Genomic DNA, 14,438 nt, shown 5'->3' on the forward strand with positions numbered 1-14,438 from the left:
GGCCTGGGGCTTGCGGTTGTCAACGCCCCTCCCCCCGGGGGCCTCTGTCTGGTGTCAAGGCTTACAGGGGCTGCTCCCAGCCCTTCCTCCAGGTGATGACACAGCAGGAAGACCCGGTCTGTGAACCAGGAAGAGGGTCCTCACCGGACACTGAATCCGCCCGCACCTTGATCTTGGACGTCCAGCCTCCAGAACAGGGAGAAATAAATGTTCACATCCACTCCACACACAAACAAAACAGACAACACGGGGGGGGTGGGGCTCACGTGTCACTTCCCCTGGGGCTCTGAGCTGGGCCTATGGAGCTGGCGAAAAACCTGGGCAGGGTCTGTAGAAAAGGCCGAGAGAAGCCGCCTCCCCCTGCCTCCACACACACTCTCACCGACACACACCCACACATACTCCCGGGGCGCAGCCGCGGAGGCGCGAGCACTGCTCCGAGGTGTCCATCCTGGGGGGCGCGGACAGAGGCGCCCAGATCCTGCTCAAGTGCCCCGTTTGCACAAGTGCCCCCACCCCGACCCTTACTCCGGTCTAGGTGCTCTGACCCGAAAGGGGGTTCAAAGGTGCCCTTTGTGTCGAGCCGCTAGCGCCCAGCCGGCCGGGCGGAGCCCATTTTGTTTCAGGACCTCGGGTGCCGCCGCAGATAAGGGGCCCAGAAGGAGGAAGGAGGCGACCCGTGCGCGACACTCACGGCACCGGAATCCCTGCTCTTCTCGGGGAGGACTCGTCCCCGCCCCCGTCTCCCACACACCGCACGACTCCTCCAGACGCCGACACCGCCTCCGGGAGGGGAGGGCACCTGCCGGCCCCGCCCCAGTCTCTCCCCCAAAGCCTCCGCACCTGCGCCGCAGCACGATCCGGACCCGCCGAGAGGCCCCTGCCGACAAGCGCGGCGCGGGCTGGGTCCGCAGAGGCCAGCGCCCCGGGTGGTCCACCTTCCGGGGGGCGACCCCACAGGCTGGTGTCCGGCCCGAGGAGGTCCCAGGACTGTGACCTCGGCTCCTGTGCGCAGAGGCCAAGAGCGCCCCCAGAGCTCGTGGCCGCGGCGAGGCTCCCCCTCCTCCCTCTGCCCAGGATGCTCTGGATGCGCGACTGAAGCGCCCACAAGATTCCTTCCGGGAGACTTGGCGGGGGGTTGTCTGGGGGTCCCCGCGGAGCGCGTTCCCACCGCGCTCACCCCTGCGCTCTCCGAAACTCCGACCCCGTCCCAGGTCTGCGGGCTCCGCAGTACAGGACCAAAAAGCAAAAAAAGTAAAAATCTGAAATGCAAGCATTGAGGTTTTCACAGAAATGCGAACCGCAGCTGTGCCGGCGAGCTGGCAGTTAGAGCGAGAGGTCTGGGGGGCCCCGTGGGTGACAGTGATTGGGACAAAGCAGGTCTTCTTCCGTGGCTGCTGAATCAACACGTGAGTGGGTTTGTGATCCATCCCTCCAGGGCCCGGCCGTGGTCCGGGCCCTGGGGAGACAGAGGCGTAGACGCGGAAAAGGTCTGAGGAATTGGAGCCAAAGGCAGGAATAGGAATAAAATAAGAGGGACCAGATAAGAGGGGGCCCCGGGTGGGGCTATCGGAGAGGGTGCTCAGCACAGGCCCTGCGGAGGGTCAAGATCTGAACTGAAACTCGAGTAACGGGAAAAACGAGGAAGAAGAGATTCCTAGCTCCGGAGACGCTGAGTGTGAGCCAGGTGTGCGGAGTGGCCGGTGTGCTCTGATGGTGGGTGGACAGCTCCCGGAGAGGGGCCTGGAGGCCACACTGGTGCTCGGGCTTTATTGGGTCTCCCGAGAAACAATCACGGGGTTTTGAGCCAGGGAACCACGAAAGGCTCCAGAGCTGGGCATTGGGGAACCAGAGGAGGCCCCCTTCAAGGCACTGCTGAGAGAGAACCATGGCTGGACAGGGCAAGAGAGGGCTGGGGAGCACGTGGAGGCAGGGTTGGCAGCATCGATGATGGGTTAGATCTGGGAGAGAGAAAAATGGGGGGCGGAGGGTGGCTCAGCTTTCTGACTGGAATAACTGGGTGGATGGTGGTACCAGTTGAGATGGTGTTTTGTAGAGGAAACAAGGGCCCTATTTTGGATCTACTTTGGGCATATCAAGTCTGAGATGCTGACTGAATTCAGATATTGACTCCACGCCACAAGCCTGGAGTCTGAGGGGCAGTGGGGTTGGGGTACATTCCAGTGTCAACAGTGGGTGCAGCTGGCTGCCACCTCGTCTTTCCTAACAGAGTTTGGATGTGTCCAGGCCCCCACCCCAGAGCCCCAAGGGTGACCTAACTGGTCTGGAAGCCCATTTCCCTTGATAGTCACTGGGCCAAGAATAGAAATGGGTCCAAACTCTGGCCGAGATGTGGAATTTACTGGCAGCTCTTACATTATTCCTAAAGGCCACACATCCCCCCAGATGCTAATGGGTCTGCCCACAGCATTCTTGCTCTCTGTCCAAGGAAGACGCTGACCCCGATGTGGCAGAACAGGGTGATGCCAAGGATACGGGTCCTCCAGGCTCCACTCCCTGTCGTGCATCGTCCTCCCGCCAGCTCCCTCACACGTCCTCAGCCCAGAGTACCCAGAGGCAGAGGAGGAATTTCAGGTTATCACAGGAGTTTCTAGGGTCTCACTCACCTGCATTTGGTCACACGTCCACCCTAAGCCAATCTCCATGGCCAGGGGCGTGGTATGCCCTCTCTCGTTTAGCCAACTGGGGGACATGCCAGTACCCAGACTTGGGAATCATACCACCCAAGCCTCTGAGAACGGAGGAGGGACAGTTTCTCAAACTCCTGGGGGCTGCTCAGGGCATGCACTCAGGTCCAGGGGATGGCACTTTCAATGTTCACTGTGTCTTCATAACCACCAGAGGAGGTAGGCACTGCGAGAGTCCCACTAAAAAATAAAGATCCAGGCTTAGCAACACTACATAACTCGCCCAAGTTATCTGTAAGGAGAGGATTCCCTGGAGGAGAGACTGACCTCCTGCAGAGCCCACTCTGGCAAACACATCTTCAGGCATAGAATTGTCTTTTTAAAAATAATTCCTGGGCTTCCCTGGTGGCACAGTGGTTGAGAATCCGCCTGCCGATGCAGGGGACACGGGTTCGTGCCCCGGTCCGGGAAGATCCCACATGCCACGGAGTGGCTGGGCCTGTGAGCCATGGCCGCTGAGCCTGTGCGTCCGGAGCCTGTGCTCTGCAACAGGAGAGACCACAGCAGTGAGAGGCCCATGTACCGCAAAAAAAAAAAAAAAAAAAATCCTGATCTGGGAGTTAAGAATCAGCAAATTATAACTCCCAGGAAGGCAAGAAACAGAGGAACAAGAAACAGAGGAAGCAAGTGGAAAATAAACAAACTGGCCAGTGTAGGCACCAACCCGTCAATAGTTACTTTACATGTAAATGGTCTGCACGCACTAGTAAGCAGACAGAGATTGGCCAAGTGGATTGAAAAACAAGACCCAACTACATGCTGCTTACAAGGGACTCGCTCTAAATATGATGGCAGAGGCAGTTTGAAAGTAAAGATGTGAAAAGGTGCATCTCCAAACATAAAGGAAAAGGAAAGCAGGAATGGGTATATTAATGTCAGATACAGGAGAACTTGAGAGCAAAGACAGTTACTGGGGACCAAGAGGGAGATTACTGAGATTAAAGGATACACCCACAAGAAGACACAGCCATCCTAAGAGTGCAGGCACCCAACACAGCTTCAAAATACATGAAACAAAAACTGAGGGGAATGAGAGTGAAACACAGGAAGACAAATCTGTTACTTTGGTTAGGGACGTGACTGAGAGAACCAGGCAGAATGTCAGCCGGGGTGTGGACTTGACAGCACCCTGCCCCCCAGGATTGGACCCAACGTTATACACACTCAAGCAAGCTCTGCACCCGGTGCATGTTCTTTTCAAGCACCCATGGAACAGTCACCAGGGTGACCACATCCAGCGTCACAGACAAGCCCTAACATGCAAGTGGTCAGATCACACAGACCGTGTTGTCTGACCACAGTGGACCCTGGCCTCGCAGGGGATCCAGCCCATGGCTGCGTCCCTGCCCCGTAGCTCCCCTGCCATGACAGCACTTCCCCTGGTCGGTACCAGACGGCCTCCTCCGTAACACCATTCTAAACCTGGTGGGTCCTGCTGACCATCCTTTCCTTCAGCTTCAGTGGGACCCACAGATGGCATAGCCCCGACATGGAAGACACGGACCAGGCCCACTGAGCTGGGCACCCACACTGGCCACGCTCCATGGCGCTCGGGCTCTGAGAACTGTGGGAAGTCTTGTTAAAACACCCAAACCCTCCTGCAGTGCCGTCTTTCTCATATCTCCCCCACCCACCGCCCATGGTGGACTGGGAACACAGTATGTAAAGGGGAAGAGCCCCCACACCCCAATCGAAGTGGCCCAGCACTTCACCTGGATCAGGAAGCGCTAGTGGCCCGTCAGGCCTGGCTGCACTCCTCCGACTGCTGGTTTTACCTGGTGATTTAGATAAAGAGGGCTTTAACGTTAGTAAAAAAAAACACATGCACGTGCCAAGGAACAGAATGCAACGACTGCAACTTCTTGGTGGAGGGGGAGGTGCAAACATCTGGGGTCCTTCGGCGTGCAGCTCCATGATACTCCACAGCCACAAGAGAACACACCTTGGCTGGCCCACGGACGACACACATGGCCATGAGCTGTGTGTCTCCGGCCAGGCCCAGAGCAGCTGACGTGCACCAGGGAGCAAGAGGTCGAGGGCTGGCAGAGCTGCCAAACTGGGCCTACATCTGCCAGTCCCGACGTATGACTTGTCATTTCAAGCCACCGAGTTTGCAAAGAGTTATCTGGAAAAGGCAAATCAACACATCACCCTATTTCTCCCCCAACTTCCTCCACCAGGGCTGTGCATGGAGAACACATAGTCAGTACATACCTCATCAACTTTACAGATATTTATTGAGCCTCTACTATGTTACAGACAGTGTACTGAGACCAGGGGATACAAGGGTGATAGAGACGGGCTTGATTCCCCCCTTCAGGGAGCACATCGAATTACTTCTGTGATGAGTCCTACGAAGGAAATTCCTAGGAAGGCAGAATGGTGGGTGAGTGGAATTCCACGGTGTCCGCAGAGAAATGGGCCCACAGGCACAGACTAGAGGGGCTAGGAAAAGCTGCCTGCGCAGGTGGGAGGGAACACCAAGTAACAAGAGTGGCACACGGATCAGTGGAGGAATAATAAGCTACTCAACATGCAAGCTTCCACATGGCAAAAAGTAAAACTGGGCTCTCACCTCAGACTACACACACACCACACACACACATCAATCAATTCCACATGCGCTGAAGACACATATATTCATCAAGGGAGACTGTCTTCATGGCTCTGGAGTAGGGAGACTTCATAAACAAGACCAAGACACTCAACCATAAAGGAGAAGATGGGTCAATTTTACTACCTAATTAAAAACTGTAAGATAAAAGCTACTCTAAATAGAGTTAATACAGCTGGTAGGAATTGAGAGGAAATATCTGCAACATGTAACAAAGAATGAACAGCCAGAGACAAAGAAGCCCACATCAACAAGGGAAGGATAACCCAGTAGAAACAAGGGGGAGGGCGTGCGCGGGTCAGTCACCAGCTGGCGGACCAGCCATCACACATAACACATGCTGGAGGCCCAACCACTGCTGCTGGCGTCACCCTGATTTATTTAGGGTGAAGTCCATCACCATTTCTGATGCTCACTTAGATCTGAACACGATAGCCCCACCTCCACTCCAGGTGACTTTATGGGGATGTCTCCTGAGACGTGGCCATTTAACACAAGAAACAAGAGCCCGACACAGGGATACTTATTTCTGTGGTAAACCTCAAATTTAACAAAGTGTGCCCTCACGATCAATGGCTTGAGCCACTGTCTGCCATTGAGCCACAACTGAGCCACCGGGCACGGTGCCCCTGCTGCGAGGACTCGGGCTACGATCCAAACATGGGTGGATGGAACCCGCATTTCATTCTCACGACACAGATGGGTTCAAACAAAATACTATTTTTAAAAAAGGTGCATTCTTGAAGAAAATTTTAATTAAAAAAAAATGAAAAGAAAACCCAAACAGTGCCTAAATCTTTATTTTTCATAACCTACATTTTTTCAAATTAGACAATTTTACACTGAATGACACAAAGGAAACTTAAATTACCAATAGTTTACACATAAGCTTGATTCCAGTCTTAATGAAAAGAAATAGAACAGAAACAAAAGCCCTGGCGAGGCGTCCGCGTCACTGCCCTCCTGCGAGCTGGTGCCGTGGCCGCTCCTTCAGGCCGATTGTCCGCCGCTCCCCACGGACGCAGATGCAGACACGGGCCGTACCTGCCCCCGAGGCCTGCGAGGCCCCAAACTGGCCTCCACATGGCACCATGGTGGCCCTGACCACGTGGCAACTTGACAGGTTTCTTGCCACCACTAGTAACAACCAGTGATGCAGTTATAAGAGGGCCTGATCAGAAACATCATGACACGGACTCTTAAAAAGCAACGACTCTTCTTGAATTCATGTCTGGTGAAATGGGGCCGGGTTCTCATTCTTATCTCTCCAAATGACAAGTATCATCACACAATTGTCCAAGTTAAAATGCCATTTGTGATGCTGTGTCTCTGACTCTGTACCTTGAGGTACTGCCAGGGGAAAGGAAAGTTACATTTCACACGGACGAAGCCAGACACCAGCTGTGCATGGCGGGGCTGCCGTGGGTTGGCGCCACAGCTTCCTTCCCGCTGTGCATCCCGTGCTTTTCTGTGAGTGGAAAACCTCATGAATATCAGAAAGGTGGAGATTGGGGGATGTTATATAGCTCTTTGGCATATCGCCCTTGCTTAATTAAAAAGAATGCTATAAAAATCACATCAGAGTGAAGTCTTAACTTGGCTGCGGGAGCGTAGGCCTCATGTGCCCAGCCAGCCACGCCACCTGGCTGGGCCCGCCTGCTGTCATGGTCACCTTCATCCCAGCTGTACACACAGCTCCACCCTGGTCACACAAAGGGCGGACAGCATGGCTGGCCCCACACACTTGCCTCCAGGGAAAGGATCTGCCACTATTAAAAACCAGTGTCTGGGCTGCACAGGGTTTGGGATTCGGGGATGGTGCTGACAGCATCGCTCCCTCCTCCGGCAGAGACCACCATGTCATGGGATCCCGGAGGCTCAGAGCTGGCCTTTCCAGCTCTTTCTACAGTACTCATTGGTTTGGGTGTAAGAGGTCAATTATTTCTGATTTTTTCAGTAAGCAAATTCAAAACTACAAAGAAATAAATTCCCCTGTTCCTTTTACAGGCATTTGTAAATAGGAGCGCTGTGTGGGTGTCTAGGTATTTGAACAAAGACGCTGCTCTGAAGGAGACGGGCTTGTTTTCCTCTGGCAGGCAGATCATGCCTATTAGCTATTTGTAATTTTAAGTAGATTATTTTTTCCTTTCACTTGAAGACCCTGCCAGTTTCCACTTTCCAGATTATACCTCAAAAACCCTTTCAACATTAGCTGTGATTAGTACATACTTACATATGTTTAAGAAGAGCATGAAAATATTCGAACGTTTTAGTAAGACTTTCCATCTCCCTTTCACAGCAGCAAAGAGGCAGAATCAGTTCAGCACACCAGTATAAGAGAAAAAGAAAAAACCTCAACAAATTAAAATAATATTCAAACCACAACATTGAGTTTATCTACATCCAGGTCAATAGCAACATTTATAATATATCAATTTTTATCAGCTTTTTCTCTTTAGGGTACCTTTTTAATATGTTCTGATTATTTACAACTGTACAAGCAAAGCACACACGCCCAAGTGCACATATTTAATACAGTATCGACTATTTGCATTTACAGGATTTTTCAACAGTCTGAAAAAAGATCAACTGTGTAAGATCTTCCAGGTAAATTACAAACATGACTGCTTGCTCTTCCTACAGTGCTTACCCAGTAACACCGTGACAGCAGACCCCACTCACGCCAACACAGGCCGGTCTCAGGAACTCTAAGCTGTCATATACAAAAGTTAAGGCAAAGTCATTTTCAAGTTTAAATAAAATTCAAGTCTTTAAATATTGGATGGAAATAATCTCTTTTTTAAAAAGAAAAAACCTTAGTCTTGTTAAATAACATTTTGTGGAATAAACTGTATGGTTACATTTAGCAGGAAATATTCTTATTTTAATGTCTGCTGCTTAGAATACTTAAAGAAAAAATTTAGGCATTTTAAAACAAAATAATTTATGTTTATTATCAACTGCTAGCTTTAGTGCATGCGTGTTCTTGGAGAGCAGCACTTCGAGAAGGGATCACAGACCCTGTCTTGGAGGTAAAGAGAGAGGAACTTGGATCCTCCAACACCAGAGGGCACCACAAACACCTTCTCCCACGATCTGTGTGCCGTGCGCAGAGGTTCGGAAAGGCACCCCGGGAGGGGTAAGGTGGGGCAGACTGAGGGAGCCAGGCTCCACGCCCTCCCCACCTGCTCTCGGGAGCAAAACATCAGGGTACAATTTCGTGGTAACATGTCAGTGGGCAACAAAGTTTATGTTCCATTTAAGTTCTATTCACAATGTGCTTTGAGTTTATCTTACATAACAGCCACTTGAGACTGGAGTGAGGAGCTGGTTACTTGCTGGCAGGACATCAGGACTCTCGGTGCTCTGCAGGGTTACTCTGCCCAGTGGACCAAAAATGGGCTCTTAAAAAATGCTAGAACCACTTGTTAGGCTTCTGAATGAAAGGACAACTCCCAGGCCAGCGTGTGGCGCCATTGGACCCCGTCCCTTCCCCAGGCTACACTCACAGCATCGCCTCGTGCCCTCAATCCCACGGTCCTCAGCCTCACCCGGCGGTCTGGACATCTCAGAGATACACACTTGCTAACCAGTTATTTTAAAAAATCAAGTAGCATAGTTCCGCTTAATTTAGAAAAACTCACTATATATATATATAGCTTGCATTCATAGCCACATGGAGGCTTAATAAAAAATATCAATTTGTTAGGATAAATGCATTTTCTATCCTGAAAAAAATCAGACTTATGCATCACCTCCAGTTAAGCACCAACCTAAAATAAGGTTTATATTAATTAAATCCTGAAAAATAGATTTTTTTTCAAGAGGGGGGAAATCCGACTCATAGAAGAAAAATAACTTGCAGGCACCTTGTGGGCCTCATCTACACTGCAAGCTCCTAACCAGTGGCTCACTCACATCCCGAGCAGGACAGTGCTTAGTTGTGGCGACCTCAGCTCCTTGAAGCCCTCCCAGACGTCGGCGCTCACTGAGGGGACCTGGGTGGGGGGCTCTGTTCTCTGTGCAGACGCCGCCCCGAGGCTGGGGGAGAGGGCCGGCGGCCTGGTGGTCTCCTCTGGTCTTTGGGTGGTCCTGGGCTGGACTTGGGGGCAGGGGGCTCTCTCTCTGCGAGCTTCTTTTCTTCCTTCCCACAACCAGCAGTGTTTGGCTTTTGTTCTTTCTGGGGCTGCAACGGGGAAGATGGCGGCTCTCTATTCGTCCTCTGACAAATCTCTGCGTAGCTGGGTTTTCGCAATTCCTGGGAAACAGACACAGCTCTGGGATTATATGACAACATGTGAAAATAAGGTTTACTTGAGGTAGAGATAAAAAAAGGTGTCAACTGTAACCACGTTCAAAATTATTTTAAATAAAGAATTCCTACATTTCAACAACTGAGGTTCCCCTGCAGCACAACTTTCCCTCCAAGATACTCTAGAAATATCTTGTAAAAATGGTTAAAACTAGAAAAGGCATGGAGATGAAAAGTACCGACTGAACTCTTTCCAGTCTCTGGCCTGTAATCACTTCTGAGCCACATACGAGCCTGAAAGGCGGCAGACACCAGACACCCTAGAAAAACACAGAAGCAGCATCTGCTCTCCCTGCCAGACAATCTGCCTCAGCACAGAGCAGGCCTCCTGGACCCAGGAAGAGGTCCGGCTGTCACTTACGGGTGACCTGCAACAGCTGTCTCTGCAAAGCATTTGTACACACTGCAAACTACAGAGGGCTGGAGGTGTGGCTGCAGGAAAAGTCAGAGGTAACAACAACAAAAAAGTAGGGTTTTCAGGTAAGTGGAAGCATGAAGGCTAAATGACAGATGAGGACATTTAGAAATCTGTCACCTCCATCAACCATTTGTAACTTAAAAATAATTTTAACCTATAAAAAGGTTTTCTTTAAAGATTCAACCTAGCAGACAATAAGGGTTTAACTCCCAAATCTAAATGATAAAGGCCCACCCATGATCAAACTGGGGTCAATGCAAATCAGAATTTTAAAAGCTGGACTGAGCGGCCAGGGGAGGAGAGAGGAAGAGGAGCTGGCAGTAGGCCTGTGTGGACCCGGGTGGGGCGCGGGCGGGGTGGGAGGTGGGCGTCCCTCTGATCCGCACTTGGACCACCCTAAGTCCTAGGGGGACAGGAACTGGAAGCTGTGGCTCCTCGGGCGACAGCCTCACTCTACTGACCCTGAACAAGATGACCCATGGCTGCAGGGACAATGAACAGCCAGATCGGTTAGTTAAAATGATTAGCAAATGCCCAGGGTACCCTGCACAGAAAGCACGGTGCGCACACAAGCGGCCACCGCTCCAGGGAGCACCTCTGCATCCTCGCCCCCGACATACCGAGCCGGCGCCGTCCACCTGCACCGATTTACTCGCAGTCGTGCTCAGGGTGGGAGGAGGTCTGTCCACACTCGGGGTTTCCTTCTGCTTCTCCACCACCTTGGGATCCCTGGAAAGACGCCACCAGGCAGACACGTGAACATCCGGGCCCCGCGGGCAGCCCCACAGTGAGCACGGCACAGGGCGCGGGCATCAGGTGCAGGTGGACTTACTCGGGTGGGTGGGCAGGGGAGGGGGCACGCTCGCAGGCTGTGGACACGGCACAGGGCACTGAGGGCTCTCGGGGGGGCACCGCGGGGTGAGTGTTCGTGCTTGCATCTGCGTTCAGGCTCTGAAACCATCAAAAACAGTTTACCACCGCATACAAGCACGTCCGTCAGGTCTTTCTCAATGATCTTAAACACACAATGATGGTACCGGCTTCGTCGTCCTCCCGGGAGCACGGGTGGGCCAGCCCGGAGTACAGCTGGACACACTGTGGCTAGAAGCAGCCCCCGGTCTCCCCTTCCTCTTGGCAGACGTCTCACCAATCTGAGGCCTCCCTCTGTGCATGAGCACGATTGCCTGCAAGCCTGCTTTCCCACCTGAACAGGTACTGAAACCTCCACCCATCTGACACCCCGGTGCCCGGCACTGCCTGGCACGTGATCTGTGAATGTAGAGTTCCCAGCATAATCCAGTACGGCTCACCCATTTTTACAGGGAAAACCAATAAGGTAACAGCTCCATCCCAATAAACCTGAGTGCCTTGAGGGGTGCAGGTGCTGACATCAGTTCCCACCTGAATTCACCAGCAGTCCCTGAAAGCAGTGTGTTAATTCTCCTGATTTAACAGGGAAGGAAACTGAGGCTTAGTCTGTTTAAGGCAAACACCTGGAGAATGCCAGTCCCATGAGCAGTAACCACTCACATATGTAGCCTTCTGTTAATTAACAACAACAAAAAAGGCAGCAGAGCAAATAAAGAACTGGAAGGGAGACTAACTGCAAAGAAGAGTTTTCTCAAAATCTCACTTTTCAAAGCAGATACAAAGTTCAGAAGTGAGGGGTTCTGGAGGGAGTGAGATGGAGGGAATAGCACTGCCCCCCACCATGGGGCGGGGGTGGTGGTGATGGAGACATGGGGCCCCTGAGAACCATCACCTCTCAAGATTTTGTGCTCAAGGCTGGTGGAAACAAAGGCATGGAAGACGCCTCCTTCTTGTAAAAGCTCCCTCATGTCCAGAGCATGCCCGAGACTGCCCCCCACCACATCCCGTCCGAGGCCTCCCAGGGCCCCGCAGAACTGCCGAGAACTCCACCAAGAAGCAGGGACACAGTGTCTTCCCACCTGGAATTAGGCTCAGATTTCTTAAAAGTAGCAATTCTCTCTTCAAAATAAATTTTACACAAACTCACAATGTAAAAACAGTAAAAACGAAAACAAAACCAAAATGCTGCTTTTGAGATGGGGTGGAGGCCTGCTTGTTCTGCTCCCCTGCCCATCCGCAAGGGGAGTAAGGTGAGCGTGAAGCCAGGACTCAGGGTCTCTGAGCTGAAAGGATTCTCTAACATCATTCCATGGGGCACTGATAACTCAGAATTTAAGACTTACAATAACGCACAAGTCATGTCACATTTAATAAGTGCTTCTCTCTCCAAAATACAGGGTCTTGGAATCCTCTCAACCTTGAAGGCTAAAAATGGGAGCAGTAACCACACACTAGTATGAAAACAACTAAAGACCTGGCTTTATAAATCCCACCGTGACCCCGCCTGGTATCGAGGGGCTCTGTAGGTGTAGACGGTCTGGACACGGTCTGCGGGGTAGTGCTTTCCCCAACCCAGAGGCCAGGGGTTCTGACTCCTTAGGGCTTTGGGCAGTAGGCAGGGTGCTGGTGGGTGGGTTCCCACTGGAGAAAGACACGGTGGGTGGCCGTGGTGGAGCACCAGGCTGAAAACTCAGCAGGTGCTGGACGAGGCATTCTGGTCACCTCTGCCCTGGTCTGCTTGTCGACTGCAACAGGGTCACAGGGAGCCCCTGGGCTCTTGCAGCACTCGCTGACTCCCGGGATGTAATCACTGCAGAGGCGTGAACACCACAGAGCTCGTCGACAGCCACCCGTATTACAGTAAAGTTGCTCTGGGCTTCTGGTTATTCATGTAGATTATTAAAAACATGTTACTTCTGGTATAATTCAGATTTTTCTTTCTTTTTCTGCTGACTTGTAAAATAAAAGCAGGTTGTGAACAGCAAGAATAATAATGCAACCTGAGTTTCTGGGTGAGTGTCTGTACAGTACACCAGTGCAGGGCTCCACCTCTGACCCTACCGCTCAAAACCTGTGTGGCCTCTGCAATCACTTATCCTCATAAACTTCTTCCGCATGTGAAAAAAGCACACATGTAAAGAGCAGGATGCCAGTGGTGAGTGAGCATCAGGCTTGGGATAGCTTACCCTTTCTTTGGACGATCCTGTGAGCAAGCCAGAAAGCCTGTTCTCAAACAAGTCCTCTGTCTTCAAATGCCCCGCCGCCCCAGGCAGTGGAGGGAAGCTGGAGAGGCCTAATTCAAAGCTCGGGGAGGGCGGCCTGGGCGGTGTTGGAGACTGAGTCTGACTCCTCTGAAAGAGAAGAACACTGTGGAGTCGCCCTGGGGTAGCTGGGTAGGGGTGGGGGTGGGGCTCAGAAATACCGCAGGTGAGCGACACAAACACTTGCTCCCTAGTCTTCGGAGGTCCACACCTGTCTGGAGAAACGGATGGCCAATCCAACCCTGCCGACTTGGTCACCTATCAAAGGTCATCTGTCAGGCAACTTCAACCATGAGAGCAGAGCTGAAAAGACGAAACCTCAGGGCTGCTCCCAGCCACAGTCAAACACGCCGGTTAAGAGCTGTGTGTGTATGACACCCAGACCCCCGGCAGCCGACAGAGACCAGTGGGACACAGCAAAGTGACAGATGCACAAGAGCCCAAGTCTCAACATTAAACTTATTCACCTCCAGACAAGTTTTGTGTTATTGCAGCAGAGTCTATGACCTAAGTCATAAAGGAGAAAGTAAAAGAAAACAAAAGCCACTCTCTCAACTCTGTACAACTTACGTAAAAAATTTCACAAAGATTTCCATTAAAAAAACAGTTTAACAAAAAAGGAAGGGGGCTTCAATTACCTGAAAATTAACTTACTAAAACACCTTATATTTTTAGATCAATAAGTAAAAGCATGGTATTTAATATGAGACTCTTATCACATTCCCTGACTTCAAGAAAGTAATAAGTAAACTCAGCAAAATAATACCCAAGTAAAACTTATAAGCCAAAGAGAAAGGCAGGAGTCTCAGAAGAAAGGCAGTGATATACTTTTATTGAAACACTCTTAGTCAACCTGCTAGAAGCCATTCTGTAACATCCAGTTCCTTGGCTGAAAGAGACAAGGAACAGAAAGGGGAAATGAGTTTGTATTAGGTAGAACACAGGCATTTTTAGTTGAATGGTGGACTACTTGGACTGGAAGCAATGCTCTCGTGAGGCTCACTTAACTTGAAAGGCCAAGATTTCCCAGAAACTTATACCAACTGGAAGATTATCTCTACAGAAGTAAAATCCAGAGAAGATCTGTTACAGCTCAAGTGATAGCAGGTTAAGGATGAAATCGGATCCACGCTGAGCACAGCCCACCTCTCCTTTGGGCCTCCTGCTGCATGTCTTCTCCTTGGCGTAGGTGCCTGAGGGCTGCCTACCTTGCTCGCATGCATGCCCTCTGAACCAGGCTGCACAGGTAACCATG

General features: G+C 51.2%; 1 protein-coding gene across 5 annotated transcripts in view; it reads right to left on the bottom strand.

Moving 5' to 3' along the window:
• Positions 1–6,104: 6,104 nt before the first annotated feature.
• The window catches only part of LARP4B (La ribonucleoprotein 4B), an 84,802-nt gene continuing 76,468 nt past the window's right edge, over positions 6,105–14,438 (bottom strand). For all 5 annotated transcript variants that reach the window (XM_067030171.1, XM_059056510.2, XM_067030169.1 and 2 more), the window contains 4 exons: positions 13,109–13,273; positions 10,885–11,003; positions 10,673–10,781; positions 6,105–9,580 (listed from right to left, as the gene is read on the bottom strand). In XM_067030171.1, coding sequence (XP_066886272.1) covers positions 9,308–9,580; positions 10,673–10,781; positions 10,885–11,003; positions 13,109–13,273 — 666 coding nt within the window. In that variant the 3' untranslated portion in view covers positions 6,105–9,307. The remainder of the gene's footprint in view (positions 9,581–10,672; positions 10,782–10,884; positions 11,004–13,108; positions 13,274–14,438) is intronic.

Source organism: Kogia breviceps, chromosome 3 (assembly GCF_026419965.1).
Source record: "Kogia breviceps isolate mKogBre1 chromosome 3, mKogBre1 haplotype 1, whole genome shotgun sequence".
NCBI classification, from domain to species: domain Eukaryota; kingdom Metazoa; phylum Chordata; class Mammalia; order Artiodactyla; family Physeteridae; genus Kogia; species Kogia breviceps.